At 52.8% G+C, this 26,231-nt stretch overlaps 1 protein-coding gene across 2 annotated transcripts in view; it reads right to left on the reverse strand.

Annotated features, from left to right (window-relative positions):
- Positions 1 to 26,231, reverse strand: part of HJURP (Holliday junction recognition protein) — a 967,877-nt gene that overhangs the window by 249,912 nt on the left and 691,734 nt on the right. For both annotated transcript variants that reach the window (XM_069620625.1, XM_069620626.1), the window contains one exon: positions 17,764 to 17,868. In XM_069620625.1, coding sequence (XP_069476726.1) covers positions 17,764 to 17,868 — 105 coding nt within the window. The remainder of the gene's footprint in view (positions 1 to 17,763; positions 17,869 to 26,231) is intronic.

Here is a 26,231-nt window from a genome sequence, read left to right on the forward strand (position 1 = left end):
CCAGCTGAGGCTGAGAGGGAGGTGCCTCCCTGTATGGTTGAACTAGACTCTGAAGAAGAGCTAGTAGGAGGCTCAGAACTTCTTGGAGACCTGGACCCGGCTGACCATCCTGAGCTGCAGTCTTTACTGGCAGAAGGTGGACCCAGCAGGTCAGCTTTTCGTAAGGGACAAAGAGAATGTCCAACTCTGGAGGACCTTCGCCAACAGGCAGCTTCTCAGGCTGATGGGCAAGAGCCTGGGAAGTATAGGTTACACTGGGAAGATGGCCTCTTCTACAGTGAACCAACTGCATCTGAACCTAGAGACTACCAACGCCTGGTAGTACCCCAAGAGAACAGACAACAGTTCTTGCAACTAGCCCACGAGATTCCTTTGGCTGGTCACTTGAGTTTCAAGAAGACCAAGGAAAGGCTCTCTCTCTACTTTTATTGGCCAAAAATGGGGGCCGAAGTAGACAAGTATTGCAGGAGCTGCCATACCTGCCAGACTTCTGGTAAGGTTGGTTCCAAGAATGTGGCACCTTTAGTGCCTCTCCCAGTTGTGGGAGTCCCATTTGAGAGGGTAGGGATTGACATAGTTGGTCCCCTTGATCCCCCAACCTCCTCAGGCAACAGGTTTATCCTTGTTGTAGTAGACCATGCTACTAGGTACCTTGAGGCAATTCCTATGAGGACTGTTACTTCTCCGGCTGTAGCTAAGGCCCTCCTTGGTATTTTTACCAGGGTTGGGTTTCCTAAGGAAGTAATCTCTGACAGGGGGTCAAATGTCCCACTACATGAAGGCCATGTGGAAAACCTGCGGAGTTACTTACAAGTTCTCAACCGCATACCACCCCCAGACCAATGGGTTGGTAGAAAGGTTTAACAGAACCATGAAGAGCATGAAAGAAGTGGGACCTTCTACTGCCATGCCTTCTCTTTGCTTATAGAGAAGTCCCTCAGGAGGGAGTAGGTTATTCTCCCTTTGAACTTCTCTATGGCCATCCAGTCAGAGGCCCCTTGGCCCCGATTAAGGAGGGGGTTGGAGAGTGCTCCTTCCCCCAAGCCAGTCAGAGAGACTGACTATGTGATAGGTCTCCGGAGGAGAATGTCACACATGATGGCAGAAGCAAGTGACAACTTGAAAGCTGGACAAGCTCTGGTCAAGCATTGGCATGATCAGAAGGCTAACATGGTTGAGTTCACTCAAGACCAGCTAGTTCTTGTAATGCTTCCAACAAGGCAGAGGGCCTTGCAAGACAAATGGATGGGACCCTTCAAGGTTGTGGGAAAACTTGGAGAGGTCAACTATCTGGTGGATCTGGGCAAACCCAGGGAAGCTCCTAGAGTCTTCAACACCAACCGCCTCAAAGCCTATGTGTCTAGACCAGAAGCAGGAGCCTTACTTCTAGCTTCATCAGAAGAGGAGGAGGAGAGTGAAGCTCTACCTGATCTCCTGAGAGGCTTACCTTTGGACGAAAAGGTTGAAGGAGTTAATCTCTCTTCAGACCTGACACCTGAGCAACAGGAGGAGTGCAAATCTATGTTGAATCAGTTTGCCCCTGTTCTCACTTTCACCAGGCTTGACCCCTTGGGGACAGCATGACATACTCACTGGTGACTGCCTGCCAGTCAAAAGCAGAGGATACAGAACGTCGGAGAATGTCAGAACCCACATCAAAGGTGAGGTCAAGAAAATGCTTGATCTCGGGGTAATAGAGCCCTCTACTAGTCCATGGTCTAGCCCAGTTGTGTTAGTACCAAAGGCAGGATCCAAAGAATTGAGATTCTGCGTGGACTATAGAGCTCTTAATGCAGCCACCAAGACTGATGCCCACCCTTTGCCAAGGACAGATGAGTTGGTGGATAAACTTGGTGCAGCCAAGTACCTCAGCACCCTGGACCTTACGTCAGACTATTGGCAAATAGCCCTGACAGACCATGCCAAGGAGAAGAACTAGTTACTCTTACCTTGTAACGTTCTTTCGATGGGATGTTCCTCCGACGTATTCCTTATCTTAGATAGAAATCCTTCAGCTTTGCTGGCCTCGGAAAATTTTTTCGCCAGAGGGCGCTGCGCGTCGATGATCGCCGAGTCGATGACCCTCGACGGCCTCCGTGCCGACGTCGACGTCATCCTGCCTATAAAGGCCGCGCGCAGCGTCCGTTGCTCAGTTCCGTTTTGTAGTCCCCAGTAATGTTTTTGGATTAGACTAATCACCTTGAAGGAGCATAGGCTGCAAACCCACAGGAAGTCATACTGCGGGGATGGATGGGAGGGTCGATAAGGAATACGTCGGAGGAACATCCCATCGAAAGAACGTTACAAGGTAAGAGTAACTAGTTCTTCGAAGGGATTGTGTCCTCCGACGTATTCCTTATCTTAGATAGACTCCCATAGCAGTGGTATTGTGACTGGAGGCGGGAGTAATAAAAGTTATGTTACCCTTCCAGAATGGACAGAGTGTAACACAGCCTTGCCGAATCTAGTTTCTTGACTAGAGGAGGAATCCAGGCTATAGAATTTGGTAAATGTATGTGCGGACGACCATGTGGCAGCCGCACATATATCTCGAATTGGCACCCCTCTTTGAAGGGCTGAGGATGTTGCGATACCCCTGGTAGAATGAGCCCTTAGATTTTGAGGAGGCTCCTTTCCTGCCAATTTGTAGCACTCCAGAATGGCTAAAATAATCCATCTGGAGATGGTTTGTTTTGTTATTGGAAGGCCCAACTTATGTCCTGCATAACCTACAAAGAGTTGGTCTGCTTGTCTGATCTTAGCCAATCTGCTGATATAGAAGCTCAAGGCTCGCTTAGGGTCCAGCCTGTGCAGTCTCTCTTCCTCCTTCCCCGGATGAGGAGGAGGGTAGAAAGAAGGTAATATAATCTTCTGAGTGATGTGAAACTCCGAGACTACCTTCGGGAGGAAGTTAGGCTTCACCTGAAGAACAACTTTGTCCTTGTAAAAGATTGTATGTGGAGGTTTACACGATAAGGCTTGCAACTCGCTAACCCTTCTAGCAGATGTCAATGCTATTAGCAAAACAGTTTTGAGGGTGAGAAGCTTCAATGAACAAGAGTGTAGTGGTTCAAAAGGGGCACCCTTTAGGAAGTTTAAAATTAGGTTTAAATCCCATAAGGGAACTTGAAAAGGTTTCGGGGGATAAACATTAGTTAATCCTTTTAGGTATTGTATTACCAATGGAATTTTGAAGTATGAAGGCTCCTCTGCAGTGCGCTTAAAGATTGATAGCGCTGCGAGATAGCCCTTAATTGTGCCAACCTGTAGGCCTGAATTAGCCAGGTAAAGTAAGAATGACAACACCATAGGTGTACCACAAGAAAAGGGTTCAATATTCTTTTCTCTGCACCAGCTGCAAAATTTGTTCCAACGGCAGCGGTATAGAGTTTTAGTTGCCGGCCTTCTGGCCGAAAGCAACACCTCCATAACATCATCCGGAAGGTCCCAATCCTTGTACCTCAACCTTTCAGACACCAAGCGTGAAGGTTGAGGGTCTTGATGGCTGGATGGAGAACCTGACCTTCCTTCTGCGAGAGAAGATCCTCTCTGTATGGCAGTCGAATTGGAGGGCAGATGGACATGTCTAGAAGGTCCGGGTACCACGTTCTCCTGGCCCAATCCGGGGCAATTAGGATCATGGTCTTCCGAAACCTTCTCAACCTCCTGATCATTTGAGGAATGACAGGGACCGGAGGGAACGCGTACAGAAGTGGGAACTCCCAGTCCACTACGAACGCATCTCCTAGAGCTCCTCTCGGGGGAAATTCCCTTGAGCAAAATCTGTCGCACTTCCTGTTGATACTGGTGGCGAACAGATCCACTTGAGGGGTTCCCCAAAGGGCGAAGATCTCTTGAAGGACTTCCTGAGCTATCTCCCACTCGTGAGAGACTGTGCTCTGCCTGCTCAGAGCGTCCGCTGTCAAGTTCTTCTCTCCGGCTAGGTGAATTGCCGATAGAGAGATTCCTTCCTGAATTGCCCAAAACCAGAGCTGCATCGCCTCTCTGCACAGTGGTAGTGAGCCTACGCCTCCTCTTTTGTTGAGGTAGTGCATGGCCACTGTATTGTCCGTCATTATTAGGACGTTTCTTCCCCGTACAGACGGCAGAAAAGCCTTCAGCGCTAGTCTGATGGCTCTCAGCTCCAACAGGTTGATATGTAGTCTGGACTCCGATGGAGACCAACGACCGCTGATGGTCAAGTCGTTGGCGTGAGCTCCCCACCCCGTGAGTGAGGCATCCGTGACTACTGTTATCTCCGGCCATGGTTGCCAAAACATTTCTCCTTTCAGGATGTTCTCCCGACAGGCCCACCACTGAAGGTCTCGGGCTACTTTGACCGGGATCCGAAGGAGATCTGTCATCCTTCCTGAGAACTGTGACCACTGAGTTCTCAGTGCCCACTGGAGGGATCTCATTCTCAGGCGAGCCTCCGGCACGAGGAATATGCAGGATGCCATGAGGCCTAGCAACCTCAGAAAGTCGTAGGCTGGGAGATATTGGGCATTCTGAAATCTGATGACCATCTGCAGAATATCTCGAGCCCTCACCTCTGGTGGCAAGGCTTTTCCCAGGGAAGTGTCCAGGACTGCTCCAATGAATTGGAGTCTCTGTGATGGTATCATCTGTGACTTCTTTAAATTGAGGGAGAAGCCCAGCTTGTGAAGGAAGTGGCAAACATAATCTAGTTGTCTCTGAGCCTGTTCCGAAGATACAGCTCTGATCAACCAATCGTCTAGGTAAGGGTAGACATGAATCCCTTCCCTCCTTAGACTTGCAGCCACAACCGACATTAGCTTGGTAAAGACCCTCGGGGCGGAGGTTAGCCCAAATGGCAGAACTCGAAATTGATAATGAGAGCTGCCAATTGCGAACCTCAGGTATCTCCTGTGCCTGGGATGGATCGGCACATGGAAATAAGCGTCCTGGAGGTCTAGAGATACCAACCAGTCCTGAAGCTGGAGGGCCTGAAGGATCTGAGAGAGAGTCACCATCTTGAACTTGTCCTTTCGGAGGAATTTGTTCAATTCCCGTAAGTCTAAGATGGGTCTCAGTCCTCCGTCCTTCTTCGGTATTATGAAGTAGGGGGAGTACCAACCCTTGTTCCTTTCCGCTACAGGTACCAGTTCTATGGCACCTTTCTCTAGCAGGTCTAAAACCTCCTGCAAGAGGAGCGGATCTGGAAGCTTCAAAGGGTTGTTCCCCGGTGGATGACTCTGAGGGATATGTAGGAAGGGCAGGCAGTAACCTTGGGCCACTGTCTCCAGAGCCCAAGCATCTGACGTAATAGCCTGCCATTCCGTCAGATGGTGAGTTAACCTGCCCCCTACTGGTGTTCTGTGAGGGGAGACCTCAGAGTGGTTTTGAAGCGGCTGATGCAGTTGCCGAAGGTAAAGTGGCTCCTGCTCCTGCGGGTGCGGCTTTCTTTCCCCTACCCCGTCCACCACGGGTAAATCTTCCTTGGCCTCTTTGAGCCGGTCGTCCCCTGCCCCTTCCATATGAGGAATAGTAACGAAAGGACCGTCCTCTCCACGATGATCCCGAAGGACGAAAGGTATTCTGACGGATAGCAGCTCCCAATGACTTGGCTGCTGCCTTGGACGTTTGCAGTTTCTCCAAACTGTCATCCGCCTTCTTTCCAAAGAGGGTAGAACCGTCAAAGGGCATATTCAAAAGCCTGGTCTGCACGTCAGAGGCAAAACCAGACTTCCTCAACCACGCATGCCTGCGGATTGTGGTACTTGCCGCCATGGCCCTGCTGATACTGTCAGCAGAATCTAGGCCAGTTTGTAGGGTCTCGCACATCGCATCTTTACCATCCCTGATGATGTTTAAAAATGCGTCCCTTTCCTCTCCTTCTTGGAGGCAGTCAGCCGCTGATGAAGCGCACTCCCAAAGGGTGTGGCTGAACCTAGCGAGCGTACAGGTCGCGTTAATAGACTTTAACGCCATGCTACAGGCAGAAAAAACCTTCTTAGCCATGGCATCATACTTTTTGTCATCCCTATCCTGCGGAGCAGTGGGGTATGCAGATGTGCTGCCTGATGAGGTTGCAGCCTGTACAACCAAGCTCTCAGGAGTAGGGTGTTTTGACAAATATTCAGGGTCAGAACTAGCCACCCTGTATTTTGTTGACAGTTTTTTATTTACTGCCGGGATAATTTCTGGCGTTTCCCAGTTTGTCAAAATCCTTCTCTGTAGAGCAGAGTGAAATGGAACCACAGGATCCTCCTGTGGGCCCTTGTCCAGTATGTCAGTGAGGTCATCCTGCTGAAAGGCAGGAGAAGGTGCAGACCAACCCATAAATTCTATGATTCTAGACATCAGAGCTCTATATGGAGTCTCCGCATGTTCTCCTGGGTCTGGTTTGATAAATTCTGCTTCAGGAGAAGTGTCCAAGCCACTAGCTTCCTGAAGTGCATCCTGAAGATTTTTTAATCTTCCTTCCTCAGAGGCGAAAGTCTCTGGCTCTGGTGATGTGGTCCTCTGTAAATCAATATCTTGGTCTGAATCCTCCCTTTCCTCAAAAATCGAGGTTAAAGGGGGATACATTGGTTTTTGGAATGGTATAAACCCCATTTCCAATGCAGAAGGAGCCATCATCACAGGCCTTGAAAACGTCGATGTCGTCGACACCGACGTGAAAGTACTCGAAGGCGCCGTGAAAAGCGTCGAGAAATGTGTACTAGGCCTCGAAGAACTCGAAAGGATCGGAGTCCTGCTCGAGAACGACGTCGACGTTCTCGGCGTCGAGTCGGAGGTCTTTTGTCTAACCGTTGGCTGTGGAGTAGCCGTGGTTCTTTCCTTCACCGGCGTCGATATCGGCGTCGACGTCGGCGTCGACTCGATCGACTGATGCGCCGATGAATCCTTCGACAACGGCGTCGATGGCGCCGACCTCTGTTTCGAAGGAGTTTTCGACGATGGCGTCGATGATGCTTTATCTCCCGATGGCTCGAGGCGCTTTCGGGTTGACTTTTCCGCCGGGTACTGCGACTCGCGGCGTTTAGATTTTTTGGGTTTTTTACCCGGGGTATCACCCTCAGCTGTCTTCGAGGGGGACGAGGCCGCTTTCTCGAAGACGCTTAGCATCTTTTTCCTGAATTCCTCCCACTCAGCTTGCGAGCTGCGTTTTGTGGGGCAATGAACTCTCTCAGGAGAACTCGACGAAGATGACGAAGGGGATCTCCTACGTCTCTTCTTCGAGTGTCTCGATGTCGACGAGTGGTGGGAGCCACTTCGTGATCTAGATCGAGAGTGTTTTTTATGGTGAGGAGACGAACGTCTCGACTCTACCGAAGAAGCTTTCGAGGAAGTTAAAGTTGACCTACCTCTCTCGAGCTTCCCCCTACGCTCCTTCAAGGCTTTCGCCGTCATGGAAAGGCATTCCTCACACTCCGAACTCTGGTGCGTGATTCCCAGACACCACAAACAGACCCTGTGAGGGTCCGTCAACGACATTTTCTTCCCGCAGTCTCGGCACTTTTTGAAACCGGACCGAGGGGTCGTCGGGTCGGAGGAGGATGCCATCGATATCGAGGTAAATAGTAGTTATTATATACGTTATCTTGACGAGAACTGAGCAACGGTGTTCCGAGGCACAACGAAGCGCGGAAAAACGGAACTGAGCAACGGACGCTGCGCGCGGCCTTTATAGGCAGGATGACGTCGGCACGGAGGCCGTCGAGGGTCATCGACTCGGCGATCATCGACGCGCAGCGCCCTCTGGCGAAAAAATTTTCCGAGGCCAGCAAAGCTGAAGGATTTCTATCTAAGATAAGGAATACGTCGGAGGACACAATCCCTTCGAAAACTGCATTTTCTACCCCAGTTGGCTTATACCAATTCAAGGTTATGCCCTTTGGACTCAAAAATGTACCTGCTACATTCAAAAGGATGGTGAACCAAGTTCTAGCTGGGATGGAGGACTTCTGCATGGCATACTTGGATGACATTGCAGTCTTCAGTCAATCCTGGGAGGAACATGTGAACCACTTTGGACAGAGTAAAGTGGTCTACCTTGGGCATGAGGTAGGAGGTGGAGAAATAAGGCCTTTGCTCAGCAAGATTGAAGCTGTGCAAAATTGGACAACACCTACTACTCAAACCCAGGTGAGAGCCTTCCTAGGCCTCACTGGGTATTACAGGAATTTCATTGAGAACTATGGGAATATAGCTTCTCCACTGAATGTAATCTCCTCTCCAAAATTCCCCAAGAAGGTCAAATGGAATGAGGAATGCAATCAAACCTGAAGAAAGCTCTTTGCCAAGCTCCAGTACGCAGAGCCCCTGACTACCACCAAACTTTCATTGTACAAACTGATGCTTCCAATGCAGGTATAGGTGCAGTTCTTAGCCACCTGGATGAGAAGGAACAAGTTACTTATCTGTAACTGTTGTTTTCCAGCATGGGTCTGGCATGGATTCACATGCTCATGAATATTCCCCGTCGTCAGGCTGGGAATCCTCGGTAAAGAAAAAACCAGTATCAGTTTGGTTTCTGATCTGTCTTTCGTAGTAGTAACCAATCACTGATCTCTGCGTCATACTGACCACAGCCAATGACTGCCCTCTACCTAAGCCCCGCCTCTGGCAGCCATCTTCAGATTTGGTAGCACGTGAAGTGGCAGTATGACCAAGTGAAGAGCCGCAGAGGGGTAGGCGGGAGGGTTCGCATGTGAATCCATGCCAGACCCATGCTGGAGAACAACAGTTACAGGTAAGTAACTTGTTCCTTCTCCAGCATGGGGTCTGGCATGGATTCACATGCTCATGAATAAAGAATACATAGCAGTACACACATGCACAACCACGGGAGGTGGCAAAGGCTCAACATTAAGCATTACATCAAACTCAACATTAAGCAAATCTTACCTCCTCACCAGGCTCACCTTAGGCGAACAGGTTGCGCAGCACTGCTTGGCCGACCCTGGACTCCTCCCTGGAATCCCGATCGACGCAGTAGAATTTCGTGAAGGTGTGCGTCGACCTCCACGTAGCAGCCCTGCAGATGTCCAGCAAGGGCACACCAGATAGGAACGCCGTGGTAGCTGCGATCGCACTGGTGGAATGGGCTCTCGGACGGCCAGGCAGCGGTCGGTTTGCCAATCGATGACAGTACATGATACAGCCGGAGAGCCATCTGGAAATGGAAGTCTTCGAGAGAGCCTTCCCCTGATTGACAGGTCCAAAATTCACAAAGAGTTGTGACGTCTTCCGAAAACACTTTGTGCGGTCCACGTAGAACTTCAGCGCTCTATCCACATCCAGCGAGTGCAAAGTCCTTTCAGCCGGCGACAAAGGCGACGGGAAGAAAACAGGCAACACCAAGGGTTCGTTGAGGTGGAAGTCCGACGGCACCTTGGGCATGAAGGAGGGGTGCGTCCTGAGCACTACCCTCGTGTCGTGAAAAGTCAAGTACGGGGCTTGCAGGAAAGGGCCTGGATCTCTCCCACTCTTCGTGCGGAGGTGATGGCCACAAGAAACGCTGTTTTCCACAACAAGAACTTCAACGGAGCCGAGGGCAGAGGCTCGAACAGAGGTCCCATGAGCTTGGTCAGCACCACGTTGAGCTCCCACGCCGGGGCCAGAGCCTTCACCGGCAGGAACGATCTGAACAGTCCCTTCATGAATTCTTTCACCAGACGATGAGACCACAAAGACGTCCGCCCTGTGGTTCTGGTGTATCGGGAGATCGCAGCAAGATGAATCTAGATGGACGCGTGGGCCAGTCCAGCCTTGGCCAGCGTCAGAAGGTACAGCAGTACCTGGGGAGCCGTAATCCGTAGAGGGTTAATCTTCTGTGCGTGGCACCAGACAGAGAACCTCTTCCATTTGTGTCCATAGCATTTAAGAGTTGAGGACGCCCTGGCCTTTGCAAGAACCTCTCTGCAGTCGGCCGGTATGTCGTATCCTCCAAACTCTAACACTGCAGGAGCCAGGCCTGCAAGTTCAGCGACTTCGGGTCGTGATGGAGGATGGGCCTCCTTCCCTGGAGAGAAGATCCACGTCCACTGGCAGCTTGATTGATGGCGACGCTGACAAGTCCAGAAGGTCCGGGAACCATATCTGCCTCGGCCACGCAGGTGCGACGAGGATCATCCTGCACCGTGACCTCTTGAGCTGGTTGATGAGCCGGATCAGCAATGGCAATGGAGGGAACGCGTACAGAAACAGGCCCTCCCAGGGGAACGAGAAAGCATCGCCCATGCTCCTCGGCTGGGGAAACCTGCTGGCGAACCTCCGGCACTGGAGTTCGTCGCCGTCGCGAACAGATCGATCTGGGGTGTGCCCCACCGTCGGAAGAGGCGGTCCACTAGATCCTGTCGTAGTTCCCACTCGTGGCATGAGCGCAGCTCTCTGCTGAGCGAGTCGGCAATGGTGTTTTTTATCCCTGCCAGATGAAATGGCACCAGAAACATCCCTTGGGCGACGGCCCAATGCCACAGATCCTGCGCCTCCTTGGACAGGGCTGGGGATCTGGTACCGCCCTGCTTCCTGATGTAGAACATGGTGGTGGTTTTGTCGGTGAAGATCCTCACCACCGTGCCCTTGAGGGACGGAAGAAAGGACCTGAGGGCCCAAAACACTGCACGGAGCTCCAGGACGTTGATATGGAGGGACTTCTCAGTCGGAAGCCAAAGGCCTCTCGCGTGCAGATTTTCGGTGTGCGCTCCCCACCCTTACAGGGAGGAATCCGTGTTAACTGTCTCCTGGTGGCCGGGCGTCTGGAAGTCCATGCCCGCCGTCAGATGCGCGCGGGTGCCCCACCACCGGATCGCTCGTCGGAAACTCTGGTCGAGTGTGATCCTCTCCTCGAAGCTGCCCGTCGTCTGGATCCAACGCGCGTCCAGGAACTCCTGCAACGGGCGCATCCGGAGCCTGCACAGGCGAATGAGATAAATGCAAGAAGACATCATTCCGAGGAGGGACTTGATGGACCTCACCCTGGCCGCGTCCGCAGCCAGCATCCGCTGCACATTGCCCAAGATGGCCCTCGTCCTTTCCTCCGACGGAGAGGCCAGAAGCGACACTGTGTCGAGCTTCGCTCCCAGAAACAGTGCGTCTTGCGCGGGCACCAGGTGGGACTTGGCGTAGTTTATGGAGAATCCCAGGTCCGTGAGTAGTTGTGCCGTGTGCTCCACGGTGAGCTCCTTCGTCTTTGCTCGGATGAGCCAGTCGTCCAGGTAGGGGTAGACGTGGATCCCCTCTCGGCGCAGCTGCGCCGCCACCGGTGCAAGGCACTTGGTGAACACCCTGGGTGCCGACCTCAATCCGAAGGGAATGGCTTTGAACTGGTAGTGACGCCCTAGACCACGAACCTGAGAAACTTTCGGTGTCCCTTTAGGATGGGAATATGGAAGTAGGCATCCTCCAAATCCAACGACGACAGGAAATCGCCCTCCTCCAGTTGACCCAGGACGTGTTGGAGGGTGACCATCCGGAACTTCTGTGCCTTGATGAATTTGTTCAGTCGTCGTAGGTCCAGGATGGGACGCCATCCTCCCGTCTTATTCTTCACGAGGAAGTATCTTGAGTAAACTCCGGAGCCCCGAAGCCTCTTTGGGACGAGCTCGATGGCGCCCTTCTTGAGCATCGCCTTTACCTCCAAGAGAAGTTGAGGGACGTGACGTTCTTTCCTGGCCACAGGGGGGACGCGCGGGCACCTCTTTAGAAACTCGAGCGCGTGACCCTGAGCTAGGGCGTCCAGCACCCAACGGTCGGTGGAGATGGACTCCCACACGCTGACGAAGATCGCCAGCCGGCCTCCCACCGGGGTGCTTCGGTGGGAGCCCGACCCCACGGCCGGTTCAGTCCTGCTTCGACGAGGCTTTGCTGCCTTGTCCTCCTTGGCGACGACGGCGGGGTCCGCCTGACTTGCCTCGTCCCCTGTAAGCTTCCTGTGACGACGAACGGGCCGCTTGACGGTAGGTGGAAAATCCGCCGCTGGAACCTTTGGAGGCACCGTGTTTGCCTCCGCCGCTTCGAAAGGGCGGCCGCCGTTGCTGGAGAACCCCAAGAGCCCGGGCCGTCTCTGTGTCCGCCTTGATGGCTTGAAGGGAATCGTCCACTGTTTTCCCAAACAGGTTGTTTCCGTCGAACGGCATGTGCAAGACTCTGGTCTGCACGTCTTGACGGAAGTCAGTAGCCTTGAGCCATCCACGCCGCCTAAGGCACACGCCGTTGCCCAACTGGCGAAATCCAGTGTCAGCGATGTCCGTCGCAATCGTAATGGCGTGGTCCGACGCCACCTCTCCTTCCTGCAAGATCTCTAGGGCTTCCGCCCTCTTGTCGTCTGGTAGGAAGTCCAGCAGGGGGGCCAGTTTGTACCACAACTCCCTGTCGTAGCGGGCTACCATAGCCAAGGCGTTGGCCGCCTTAATCGTCGTCGCTGCCGACGAGATGACTCTGCGTCCCATCGTGTCTAATTTCTTTCCCTCGCCGTCCGGCGGGGAGGTCGACGTAGAGCCCCCCCCCCGCTTTCTTCCTGGCCGCCGCAGAGACGACCAAGTCCGGGGTCGGCTGTGCCAGAAGGCACAAGGGGGCCGTGTCCGGGACCCGGTACTTTTTCTCGTACCGATCCCTTCTAGCCGGCGTCGTGGATGGGTTCTTGAGGAGGGCGAGGCCCTCATCCCAAATATCGTCTAGTAGAGGTACAGCGAGGACCGTCTTCCTCTTGGTCTCACGCCGTTGATAAAGGAAATCTTCCTTCTTCTTTTAGGGGGAGGGCTCCCAGAAGGGCCTGGCTCCGGGTCCCCCGTGGGGAGCGGTTCATCCGTTGGTGGTAACAGCAGTCTCGTCCTTATCTCCGAGCATAAGGACTGTATAGCCAACAAAATGGCCGCCGAGTTGACTTGCGGCACTGGTTGAGGGGAGTCCGACGGGCGGTCAGGAGCCCCGTCGGTATCCTCGACGTTCTCGTCGTCTCCTACGTCGGGGTCCCTCCCGACGGGCTGGTCTTCTTCCACGCCAACACCGTGGCTTAAGACTTCGATCAGCTCCTCCTCAGAGGTTGAGGCCGAATCCACGACGACTTCCTGCCCCCCCTTTTTCTTCTCCGTCGGAGGTTTCACGGGGGTCCTGTCGATGGGCATAAAAGAGGACTCCCTCCGCGGTGGCAGGGAGACTCTGAGCCCTGAGGTCGCCACCACTGGTGTAGCCTCCACAGGCTGAGCCAGGGCCGCCGCGACTGTCTCGATAGAGGCCTTGGCCGGGTGGATTAAGGCTTTCACCACCTTAGGTGCGCTCACCGCCTTCTCCTTGGGGGAGGGTCACCGCCTCGCACCCCCTCCGATGGGGCCTTCGAGCTCGACCGGGGTCTCTCCAGGAGCTTCGCCGGGTGCTCGGCCTTCCTCTTACCCGAGCGTTGGCTCGTGGTTGATGGCGCCGGGGAGGATGTGCCCTACCTGGCGCCCGTAGAGCCCGACTGTTTGGCGCTCCCGGTGCCAGCGGACTCGCGGTGCTTGGCCTTCTGTTGGACCCCTGTCGCCGGGGCGCCCTCAAAGGTCTTAGAAGACCGCTCAGACTTCTTCTCGCCCGACGGGCTCTTTCCTTCCAGCCAGTTGGCGAGACGTTGATGGCGGTCCTTCATGGTCCGCTCCGACATATTGCCGCAAAACGAACAGTCCTTCTCCACGTGCGTCTTGTCCTCATGTAGGCAGTAAAGGCAAAGGGAGTGTTCGTCCTCCTTGAAGACATTCTGAAGCTGGCATCCAGGGCAGACCCTGAACAGCTTTCCGGGCGTCGAGCTTCCCTTCTCCTGGGCCATGTCCGAGATGGGCCTGAGAAACTTCTGGAGTCCTCCAAATGCGTGGCTCGACGTAATCCTCATCCTTGAGGGGCGTAGACGAATCCGACATGGGCCCCCGTTAATCGGATGAAGAAACGGTGGAGCTTGAGGCTCTTTTGACCGGAAAAAGAGAAATTTTTCTGAGAAAAAACGTGAAAAAAGCACTAACGCTCGAGAGCAATAGCACGAGGATCCCAACACTTGAACGTGCGGTAAAAATCTGAAGATGGCTGCCAGAGGCGGGGCTTAGGTAGAGGGCAGTCATTGGCTGTGGTCAGTATGACGCAGAGATCAGTGATTGGTTACTACTATGAAAGACAGATCAGAAACAAAACTGATACTGATTTTTTTCTTTACCGAGGATTCCCAGCCTGACGACAGGGAATATTCATGAGCATGTGAATCCATGCCAGACCCCATGCTGGAGAACATTGGTGATAATGTACAATCAAGTTTTTTTTTTTAAAAAGGGGTTGAAGTGGTCATGCAGAGGTTTATGTAAAATCCTTGCAGTTTCAAAAGTATTCAACAGTAAGAAGTTGGATAAAACAAAACGTGGGGCAGGGAACCCCACGAACTGAAAGTAGAGGGTTTAAGCCTGGCGTAGTGAGACCTATGTGAGAAATAAAATTTCAAACATATGTGAAAGGAAAGACCGGCTAAACCTTGGCGGAGGGAAACCAGTGCTGAACTGTGGTAAAGTAAAAGTCAATAGTAGAACTGTGTATTTGTGGCAAGACGAGCAAAGCCTAAAGAACTTATCAAACTGTCAAAAGCTTGAAGCCCAAGGCCTGAACTGTTGATTGTACCAGTAAGCCAAAGTGTGCAAGACTGATAGAACTGTGCCATCCACCTATCCTTTTAAGAAACCATCGAGACCCTGTGGTTCTGAACGTGGGGTAGGGAGTAGTTACCTGAGCCATTCTGACATTTCTTTTAAAACACCATTTTTCCTTTTTATATCCCCTTTGCACATTTGTCAAGTGAGGAGGGCATAGTTGGGTTTTTGTTAGTATAGGCCTTTTTATTTTGACTAGACTGACTTGGACTTGTTTGTTATTTGTTTAATGGTCGTGACTACTCCCATTCTAGAGTTAGGACCAGTTAGGAAATCTCAGAACCTAATCAAAATACAAAATCAAGGCTTTCGAAACTTGCATCTATTGCGTCTCTGTCTGCTATTGATACCATGCCTTCCTTACATGCATATATAAAAACATACATACTAGACAATATTTTGCTGACCACATACACTGCATTTAAAACCAATACATAAAATCATGGGTATAAAATCAAGCCTCTTCAGTGGTAGAGTGGGAGTACTGAGGATAGGGGGTGATGTAGCCTTTGGACGATCTTGAGACTCACCCCTTTGGGGAATGAAAGATAATCTTCTCTGCTGCAGGATCCCCACGGAGTGCGTAGTCTCTGTGTCGGTCTTAATGGACTGGAGAGTGACATGAACAGCTTTCACACATAGGTTGTCCCTCATCGAACTGCATGTGATGACCTTGGTCTGCACATCTGTGTGGAAATTCGTGGCCTTTAGCCAACCTTGGTGTCAGAGAGCCACACCATTCTCAAGCTGGTGGAAGCTTGAGTCTGCTATGTGGTGCGTGAGAGTGTTGGCCTGGTCCGAAGCTACTTCTCCTTCCTGGAATAGAGCCAAGGCTTCAGCCTTCTTGCCATCAGGGAGGAAATCATGGGCCCCAGCTTGTATCACAGGTCCTGTCTTACCTGGACAGGATGGCGAGGGCGTTGGTGGCCTTGATGTTGGAGGCTGTTGTGCTCTTTATGCGCTTGCCAGCCGCATTGAGCTACTTGCCTTCCTGGTCCAGAGGCACTATGGACGACGAAGAGGGGTTTGATGTCCTCTTGCTGGCGGCAGGCTGCTATCACTGAGTCCAGCGAAGGCTGAGACCTGAGACACTTGGCGGCCGAGACTGGAACCCGTTATTTCTTCTCGAGCCGCTCACGCTTAGCATGCATGGTATTTGGAGCCTTCATGATTGCCAAGCAATTTTCCACAATGGTATCCTTAGCTGACTCACTGCTGAAAAAGGAATCCTTCCATTTTCTCTTCTGGCATCAGGTTGAAGAGTTTAGCAGCTTTGGAGATAATGGAGTTGAAAGAGACAATTTTGCAACGGGGGATGGGGGGAACCCTGGCGGGCTTGTCGACATCCAAAGGTTCCTCATCCGTGGAAACCTAGTCATACTCATCTGTGTTAGTTCTGGTGGTGCCTGTGTCCGTGCCAGTATCTGTGTGAACTGAGTACTCTACCACAGAGAGCAGGCCCCTGCATTGGCCCAGGGGTAACGGGTGACTTATGAGGTGGTGTCGGCTGATGCCGAGGTGGCCTCGGATGACTCTTGGCTGGACAAGGCACAGCAGCAGTGAACAGCTGCTGCTGAATCTCCAATCAACCAAAGTAGCAGGGTGGTTAGGATGTCCAGGGGCGTCCTCAGTGCAGGAGCAGGTGCAGCAGGTGCCTGGCTTGAAGCTTTTGGAGGGCTAAAATGACTGGGAAGGCTCACAGGATGGTGACCCGCTTATGGTATGAGCCCATGGCCCCTTTCCTGATCCGAATATAAATCTTCAGGCTGACGGGGGAGCCGGATCCTTAGAAGATCTGCTCTCCGACAATCTCTGCTTGGACGGTGTCATCGATTGCCTCGTAGATGAGGTAGCCCTCCAGCCTGTAGGCTAACCGTCAACAGAGAAGAGACCAACCCTTTCCAGAACTTGGTCCCACAGAAGCAGAAACTGTTGACGAGGATGCCGATGGAGCGTGGGATCTCGCCTTCTTTTGGATCTTCGAAGAGGAAGCCTCCTCAAAGGACCTCAGCGACTTCTTAGAAGGACTACCCTCAGTGGACCTGCCAGCCCTGGAAGTAGCAGGACTGCGCACGGAGGGCATGTCAGGGACCTTCCCTTCTTCGATCCATGCCACTATACTCCAATGGCGGTTCTTCTTGTTCTTCGGCAAAAAGAATTGACAGATTGAGCATCTGTTCGCATTGCGGTTGCGATGAAGACAATAAAGGCAAGTGAGGTGCTGATCCTCGAGGAAGATGTTCTTCTGGCCGCAGCTTTCACAGGATGTGAAGAGGCTTTTCCTCAAAGCATCAGACGTGGCCGAGGTGTAGGCCAAGCCTGGGCCTGTAGGCTCCATGGGTTGTAGATCTTCACTAACAACTGTTTCCCGCTGCCGGTAGTCGCTGTCTGAAAGTCAACGATGAAGAGATGGAGGATTTCCTCCAAAAACATCAAAAAAACTACAATTTTCAAAGGAGCTTAAGCACGAGGACACCAACACTAGAAACGTGCAGTAAAATCTGAAGATGGCCACCAGGGATGGAGCTTAGGAATCTGTCAGGCATAAAGATTTGGCTGATGCATTAGAAGACAAGGTTGTGGAGAAACTCAGTAGCCTTTGCTTCTAGTAGTTGGCAGCCATCAAAGGGCATGTCCAGAAGCTTTCTTTGCACATGGGGCGAATCCAGAGTTCCTCATCTGTGTGTGCGTCCTAAGGACCAAATCAGCGTCCATCGCTGATGTCACACAATTGCCTGTATTGAGGCCAGACTGCAAAGCAGAAATGCTGCCTCCTTGTCACCCTTCACTAAGGGATTAAAGCCCTCCCTCATCTCCTAATTAGCAAACTCTCTGCTGCTCTGGAAAGGACACTCAAGAGCCAAAATGATTATTTGGCCAGGGTACAAGATGCATGAACGGCCCCTTAGGGTCTGGTTGCCTGATGGAAACACCTTGGTCAACAGGCATTCAGCTTTTTTGAAATCCCCGTCGGTCAGAAGGCGCTGGAGAAACAATATGAAAGGTTCAATATTCTGTTCGAGGAAAGAATCCATTAGAATCCAATTTTTAGTTACAACCAGTTAACTATACAAATCAGAATCATTGGTAAACAAAAAATGTATTTAAAACACTTTGTAACATTTCAGTAACTTACCTCATAGTATTGAGGCAGTGTCTCATCTTCAATCAGAAAATCCAGGTCTGCAGTGTACCTTTTACCGGTTTTCATTTCAAACAGGTTTTTTAGTGGATCACAGTCCTTTTAGATTGAAAGAAATTTGTTAGAATGCAAAATGTATCAATAAAATACAAAAATGTAAATACATGGGATATAGCACAGGCATATTGGGTAACTCTTTTTGAAGAAAAGCAGGAGAACAAATTGCTCATCTCTCGGTAATACTCTTTCTGATGGATGTTCCACCCATGGATTTATCTTCTATGAAACTATCTACAGCACAGCTGATCACTGGAAACCTTTGCACCACCTCGGGGGAGCAGTGTGGCCCTGCCTGACACCTCAATGCGACCCACCAGGAATGGATGTGAAGAGCAGTATATACATATATATTTTTTTTAAATGTTACTGTTCTGAAACATGTACAACAAAACTGGAGCACTTTACAAGGATAATGTCATAGGTCATAAAATACAACAAAAGCAGAGTTCTTCAACTTATCTAACCCCGCCCTCCTTCCTGAGTGGAGCACATGGAAGAAGGACCATATACCCCAACTTTTAAGGAGCAATATATATTGAGGCACTGCGCCCCTGATTCCACCCTTTTTCCCTAGCACTCTGACACTAAGGAACAGAAAATCCAAAGGTGTGCTAGCTATTCACCAAAAGGGGCAGGATGGGTGGTTGATGAAAAATCAATAGGAGGCAACATCCAACAGAACGAACATTACCGAGAGGTAAGTAATTTGTTCTTCTAATGGAATCCTTCCTCCAACGGATTCCTCATCCATGATAGACTTGTATGCCCAGTTTTCAAAGCAGCTACTTTATATGTTTGCATTTTAAACATGTAGTTTGCACTGCAGTCAAATTAAAAAAATATAAATGTGTGTCTGTGTTTGTGTGTGGGGGGGTAAGGTGAGGTGGTGGGGATGGGTTGGATAAGGGGTTGGAGGGTGCGGCGAGAGAGAATGCCCCCATAAAAAATTCACTGCAGTAAAAATTGCATGTTTAAAATGCAAACGTGTGAAGTGGCTGTAAAGAAAACGAGTGGAATCGATAGACTCCGATAGCAGTGAGCAGATCTGGAGGAAGAAGACAAATAAAGACAACACCTGTACCAGAAATCTATGGAGGACAATTCTATCAAAATGAGCACCCGGTCCTGACAGAGAATTGTGATGAATCCTGTGGAGTCATCACTGATCCCCAATCTAAAGTCTCCTCCCATGTGCCCAGGGAAAGGCAGTCGCTACCTGATCGTGACCCTGGTGGTTGTATTCTGAGAGCGGATCTTGTGGAAGCAGAAGGGTCGAAGCAGATGGTTTTCAGGGGAGAGTGGTGACTCCACAATGAGAGAGGCAGCATATTCTCTTCATTATGGGGAAGATCCCTTAATTTCAGAGTTTTTGATGGCTTGCTGCCATATTGAAAATCATCCGATTTTAAAACTCTGAGAACCACTTTGTATAGAGAAAAACCCTATTCAGTCTTCATGTGTATATGGTGAATCTAGAACATATGAAATATCTGATGTTTATGGGGATTGTAATTTTAATGCAACTGTTCAACAATGTAATTTAAAATCAATTGAAACATACTTGGACTCCAGTCCCAGAAAGCATCAAGTACTGTGACGAGGAAGAGGAGCAAGGAGTTCATGTGGAGGAAATGCGACCTTAGGAATAATATGCGGTTTGTTTTTCACAAACCTAATCATCTACACGGGACCTTTAAATATCCAAATCACCTGCAGCAAATGGAACGAAGGAGAGAGAAGGAACAAGTTACTTACCTGTAACTGTTGTTCTCCAGCATGGGTCTGGCATGGATTCACATGCTCATGAATATTCCCCGTCGTCAGGCTGGGAATCCTCGGTAAAGAAAAAACTCAGCATCAGTTTCGTTTCTGATCGGACTTTCGTAGTAGTAACCAATCACTGATTTCTGCGTCATACTGACCACAGCCAATGACTGCCCACTCCCTAAGCCCCGCCTCCGGCAGCCATCCTCAGATTTGGTAGCACGTGAAGTGGCAGTATGACCAAGTGAAGAGCCGCAGAGGGGTAGGAGGGAGGGTTCGCATGTGAATCCATGCCAGACCCATGCTGGAGAACAACAGTTACAGGCAAGTAACTTTTTCCTTCTCCAGCATGGGGTCTGGCATGGATTCACATGCTCATGAATAAGGGAATACATAGCAGTACACACATGCACAATCACGGGAGGTGGCAACAGGCTCAACATTAAGCAATACAAAAACTCAACATTAAGCGTCTCTTACCTCGTCACCAGGCTCACCTTAGACGAACAGGTTGCGCAGCACTGCTTGGCCGACCCTGGACTCCTCCCTGGAATCCCGGTCGACGCAGTAGAATTTCCTGAAGGTGTGCGTCGACCTCCACGTAGCTGCCCTCCAGATGTCCAGCAGGGGCACACCAGATAGGAACGCCGTGGTAGCTGCGATCGCTCTGGTGGAATGGGCTCTCGGACGGCCGGGCAGTGGTCGGTTTGCCAACCGATGACAGTACATGATACAGCCGGAGAGCCATCTGGAAATTGAAGCCTTTGAGAGCACATTCCCCTGATTGACAGGTCCAAAGTTCACAAAAAGTTGTGACGTCTTCCGAAAGCTCTTCGTGCGGTCCACGTAGAACTTCAGAGCTCTAGCCACATCCAGAGAGTGCAAAGTCCTTTCAGCCGGCGACGAAGGCGACGGGAAGAAAACAGGCAACACCAAGGGTTCGTTGAGGTGGAAGTCCGACGGTACCTTGGGCATGAAGGAGGGGTGCGTCAAGTACGGGGCCTTGCAGGAAAGGGCCTGGATCTCCCCCACTCGTCGTGCGGAGGTGATGGCCACAAGAAACTCTGTTTTCCACGACAGAAATTTCAACGGAGCCGAGTGCAGAGGCTCGAACGGAGGTCCCATGAGCTTGGTCAGCACCACGTTGAGCTCCCACGCCGGGGCCGGAGCCTTCACCGGCGGGAACGATCTGAACAGTCCCTTCATGAACTCTTTCACCAGACGATGAGACCACAAGGACGTCCGCCCCGTGGTTCTGGTGTATCGGGAGATCGCAGCAAGATGAATCTTGATGGACGCGTGTGCCAGTCCAGCTTTGGCCAGCGTCAGCAGGTACGGCAGTACTTGGAGAGCCGTAATCCGTAGAGGGTTAATCTTCTGTGCGTGGCACCAGACAGAGAACCTCTTCCATTTGTGTCCGTAGCATTTAAGAGTCGAGGACGCCCTGGCCTTTGCAAGAACCTCTCTGCAGTCGGCCGGTATGTCGTATCCTCCAAACTCTAGCGCTGCAGGAGCCAGGCCTGCAAGTTCAGCGATTTCGGGTCGTGGTGGAGGATGGCGCCTCCTTCCCTGGAGAGTAGATCCGCGTCCACCGGCAGCTTGATTGGCGGGGACGCTGACAAGTCCAGAAGGTCCGGGAACCATATCTGCCTCGGCCACGCAGGTGCGACGAGGATCATCCTGCACCGTGACCTCTTGAGCTGGTTGACGAGCCGGATTAGCAGTGGCAAAGGAGGGAACGCGTAGAGGAACAGGCCCTCCCAGGGGAACGAGAAAGCATCGCCCATGCTCCTCGCCTGGGGAAACCTGCTGGCGAACCTCCGGCACTTGGAGTTCGTCGCCGTCGCGAACAGGTCGATCTGGGGTGTGCCCCACCGTCGGAAGAGGCGATCCACTAGATCCTGCCGTAGCTCCCACTCGTGGCACGAGCGCAGCTCCCTGCTGAGTGAGTCGGCGATGGTGTTTTTTATCCCTGCCAGATGAAACGGCACCAGAAATATCCTTTGGGCGACGGCCCAATGCCACAGGTCCTGCGCCTCCTTGGACAGTGCTGGGGACCTGGTTCCGCCCTGTTTCCTGATGTAAAACATGGTGGTGGTGTTGTCGGTGAATATCCTCACCACCTTGCCCTTGAGGGATGGAAGGAAGGACCTGAGGGCCCAAAACACTGCACGGAGCTCCAGGACGTTGATATGTAGGGATTTCTCCGTCGGGAGCCAAAGGCCTCTTGCATGCAGATTTTGGGTATGCGCTCCCCACCCTTCCAGGGAGGCATCCGTGGTCACTGTCTCCTGGTGGGCTGGGGTCTGGAAGTCCATGCCCGCCGTCAGAGATGCGCGCGGGTGCCCCACCACCGGATCGCTCGTCGGAAACTCTCGTCGAGTGTGATCCTTTCCTCGAAGCTGCCCGTCGTTTGGATCCAGCTCGCGTCCAGGAACTCCTGCAACGGGCGCATTCGGAGCCTGCACATGGGAATGAGGTAGATGCAGGAAGACATCATTCCGAGGAGGGACTTGATGGACCTCACCTTGGCCGCGTCGGCCACCAACATCTGCTGCACCTTGCCCAGGATGGTCCTGGTCCTCTCCTCCGACGGGGAGGCCAGAAGGGACACTGTGTTGAGCCTCGCTCCCAGAAACAGAGCGTCTTGCGCGGGTACCAGGTGGGATTTGGCGTAGTTCACGGAGAATCCCAAGTCCGTGAGAAGTAGGACGGTCCTTGCCGTGTGAACCACGGCGAGCTCCCTCGTCTTGGCTCGGATGAGCCAGTCGTCCAGGTAGGGGTAGACGTGGATCCCCTCGCGGCGCAGCTGCGCCGCCACCGGCGCGATGCACTTGGTGAACACCCTGGGTGCCGACCGTAGTCCGAAGGGGAGGGCTTTGAACTGGTAATGACGCCCTTGGACCACAAACCTGAGGAATTTTCGGTGCCCCTTTAGGATGGGAATATGGAAGTAGGCATCCTCCAAATCCAACGACGACAGGAAGTCTCCTTCCTCCAGCTGACCCAGGACGTGCTGGAGGGTGACCATCCGGAACTTTTGCGCCTTGATGAACTTGTTCAGACGTCGCAGGTCCAGGATGGGGCGCCATCCCCCCGTCTTCTTCTTCACGGGGAAGTATCTCGAGTAAACTCCGGAGCCCCGAAGCCTCTTTGGGACGAGTTCGATGGCGCCTTTCCTGAGCATCGCCTTTACCTCCAGGAGAAGTTGAGGGACGTGAAGTTCTTTCCTGGCCACGGGGGGGACGCGCGGACACCTTCTTTGGAACTCGAGCGCGTGGCCCCGGGCCAAGGCGTCCAGCACCCAACGGTCGGTGGAGATGGACTCCCACACGCTGACGAAGCTCGCCAGCCGGCCTCCCACCGGGGTGCTTCGGTGGGGGCCCGACCCCACGGCCGGTTCAATCCTGCTTCGACGAGGCTTTGCCGCCTTGACCTCCTTGGCGACGACGGCGGGGTCCGCCAGACTTGCCTCGTCCTCTGTAGGCCTCCTGAGACGACGAGCGGGCCGCTTGACGGTAGGTGGAGAAACCGCCGCCGGAACCTTTGGAGGCGCCCTTGCCTCCGCTGCTCCGAAAGGGCGTCCGTCGTTGTTGCAGAACTCCAAGGGCATGGGCCGTCTCGGTGTCCGCTTTAATGGCCTGAAGGGAATCGTCCACTGTTTTCCCAAACAGGTTGTTCCCATCGAAGGGCATATCCAGGACTCTGGTCTGAACGTCTTGACGGAAGTCCGTAGCCTTGAGCCATCCACGCCACCTAAGGCAAACGCCGTTGCCCAACTGGCAGAACCCAGTGTCGGCGATGTCCGTCGCAACGGTAATGGCGTGGTCCGAAGCCACCTCACCTTCCTGCAGGATCTCCAGGGCCTCTGCCCTCTTGTCGTCCGGCAAGAAGTCCAGCAGGGGAGCCAGTTTGTACCAGAGCTCCCTGTCGTAGCGGGCCACGATAACCAAGGCGTTGGCCGCTTTAATCGTCGTCGCTGCAGACGAGATGACTCTGCGTCCCATAGCGTCCAATTTCTTTCCCTAGCCGTCCGGTGGGGAAGTCGATGTGGAGGCCGCACCCCCCCCCCGCTTTTTTCCTGGCCGCCGCGGAGACGACGGAGTCCGGGGTAGGCTGCGCCCAGAGGCACAGGGGGGCCGTGTCCGGGACCAGGTACTTTTTCTCGTACCGGTCTCTTCTGGCTGGCGTCGTGGAAGGGTTCTTGGGGAGGGTGAGGCCCTCATCCCAAATGTCGTCCAATAGAGGCACTGCGAGGACCGTCTTCCTCTTGGCCTCGCGCCGCTGATAAAGGAAACCTTCCTTCTTCTTCTCCTCAGGGCAGAGTTGGAAAAGCTCGGATGCCCTGGTGATCATGGAGTGGAACGATCCAATCTCGTCGGGCGGAGAAGCCCTGGTGGGAGGCGACGACGGTACATCCTCGTCGTATACCTCGTCGTCCGTTCCCGTCGCTGCCGTGTCAGTCCCCGTATCATCCCCACGGGTGGACGGGGAGGAGGGCTGGAAGGGGCGCGACGGCTGAAAAGGAGGCGGAGGGTGGATCCTTCTTTTCTTGGTAGGGGGAACACCAGAAGGTCCCGGTTCTGGGTCCCCCGACGGGAGAGGTTCCGTCGGCAACGGTAGTCTCGTCCTTATCTCTGAGCATAAGGACTGTATAGCCAACAAAATGGCCGCCGAGTTGTCTTGCGGCGCTGGCAGAGGGGAATCCGACGGGCGATCAGGGGCCCCGTCGGTACCCTCGACGATGTCGTCGTCACCTGCGTCGGGATCCATCCCGACGGGCCGGTCTTCTTCCACGCCGAGGCCGTGGCTTAAGACCTCGACCAGCTCCTCCTCCGAGGTTGAGGCCGAATCTACGACGACGCCCTACCCCCCCTTTTTCTTCCCCACGGGGGATTTCACGGGGGTCCTATCGATGGGCACAAAAGAGGACTCCCTCCGAGGTGGCAGGGAGACTCTGAGCCCCGAGGTCGCCACCACTGGTGTAGCCTCCACAGGCTGAGCCAGGGCCGCCGCGACAGTTTCGATAGAGGGCTTGGCCGGATGGATTAAGGCCTTCACCACCTTAGGTGCGCTCACCGCCTTATCCTTGAGGGGGGGGACACTGCCTCGCTCCCCCTCCGCCTTCGAGCTCGACCGGGGCCTCTCCAGGAGCTTCGCCGGGTGCTCAGCCTTCCTCTTACCCGACCCAGAGCGTTGGCTCGTGGTTGATGGTGCCGGGGAGGGTGCGCCCAGCCTGGCGCCCGTAGAGCCCGACCGTTCGGCGCTCCCGGTGCCAGCGGACTCGCGGTGCTTGGCATTATGTTGGACCCCCGTCGCCGGGGCGTCCTCAAAGGTCTTAGAAGACCGCTCGGATTTCTTCCTCTTCTTCTCGCCGGACGGGCTCTTCCCTTCCAGCCAGTTGGCGAGACGTTGATGGCGGTCCTTCATGGTCCGCTCCGACATGTTGCCGCAAAACGCACAGTCCTTCTCCACGTGCGTCTTGTCCTCATGTAGGCAGTAAAGACAAAAAGAGTGTTCGTCCTCCTTGAAGACGTTCTGCAGCTGGCATCCAGGGCAGACCCTGAACAGCTTTCCGGGCGTCGAGCTTCCCTTCTCCTGGGCCATGACCGGGCCTGAGAAACTTCTGGAGTCCTCCAAAAGCGTAGCTCGACGAAATCTTCACCCTTGAGGGGCGCAGACGAATCCGACACGGGTCCCCGTTGATCGGATCGAGAGTCGGTGGAGCTTGAGGCTCTTTTGACCGAAAAAACGATGTTTTTGAGAAAAAACGTGAAAAAAATAGCACTAACGCTCGAGAGCAATAGCACGAGGATCCCAACACATGAACGTGCGGTAAAAATCTGAAGATGGCTGCCAGAGGCGGGGCTTAGGTAGAGGGCAGTCATTGGCTGTGGTCAGTATGACGCAGAGATCAGTGATTGGTTATTACTACGAAATACAGATCAGAAACGAAACTGATACTGGTTTTTTCTTTACCGAGGATTCCCAGCCTGACGACGGGGAATATTCATGAGCATGTGAATCCATGCCAGACCCCATGCTGGAGAAATCCCACAAAGGGCCGTGGGGAAAACGAGAGACACTCGCCAGAAGCAGGTTGGCAGCATCGGGACCGGGGGAGAGGAACACTGGAAGAAAGAAAGCAGACAGTGTACAGCATGGCTGTGAGAGGAGAAGTGGTTTGTAGAGCTGAGCAGGTCTTGGCAGCGAAGGACAGGAGAAGCCGAAACAGAGACCTAAAGAAACTCTGCCCTGAAACGGAAGCTGGCCTCTCGCAAACACATCTCAGCAGCCGCACAGTGAACCAGTGAGTCAGCCCAGCATCGTAGGGGGCCCAGGGACGTGCAAATACGATTAAAATAATTTTTGAAGTATTTTTGAATACGGTCCAAATAGAACTGAAAGGAAAAGGCAAACATGGTGCAATTCTCCTGACATAAGTTGCCAGTTGGGAGAAACCTGGGACCTGTATTACCTAAGGCAAAAAACATCAACAAAAGAACCACAAGGGCAAAAATGGGATATTTCTCGTGACAGAACGGGCCAGTTGGGAGAAACCTAGAGCCAACATTGCCAAAAGAGGTTGTAAAAGAAATAAAGAGGCAACATTTCTACAATTCTCATGACATGAGACG

The sequence above is a fragment of the Ambystoma mexicanum genome, chromosome 5q, assembly GCF_040938575.1.
Source record: "Ambystoma mexicanum isolate Mex_15411 chromosome 5q, UKY_AmexF1_1, whole genome shotgun sequence".
In the NCBI taxonomy this organism is placed as follows: Eukaryota; Metazoa; Chordata; class Amphibia; order Caudata; family Ambystomatidae; genus Ambystoma; species Ambystoma mexicanum.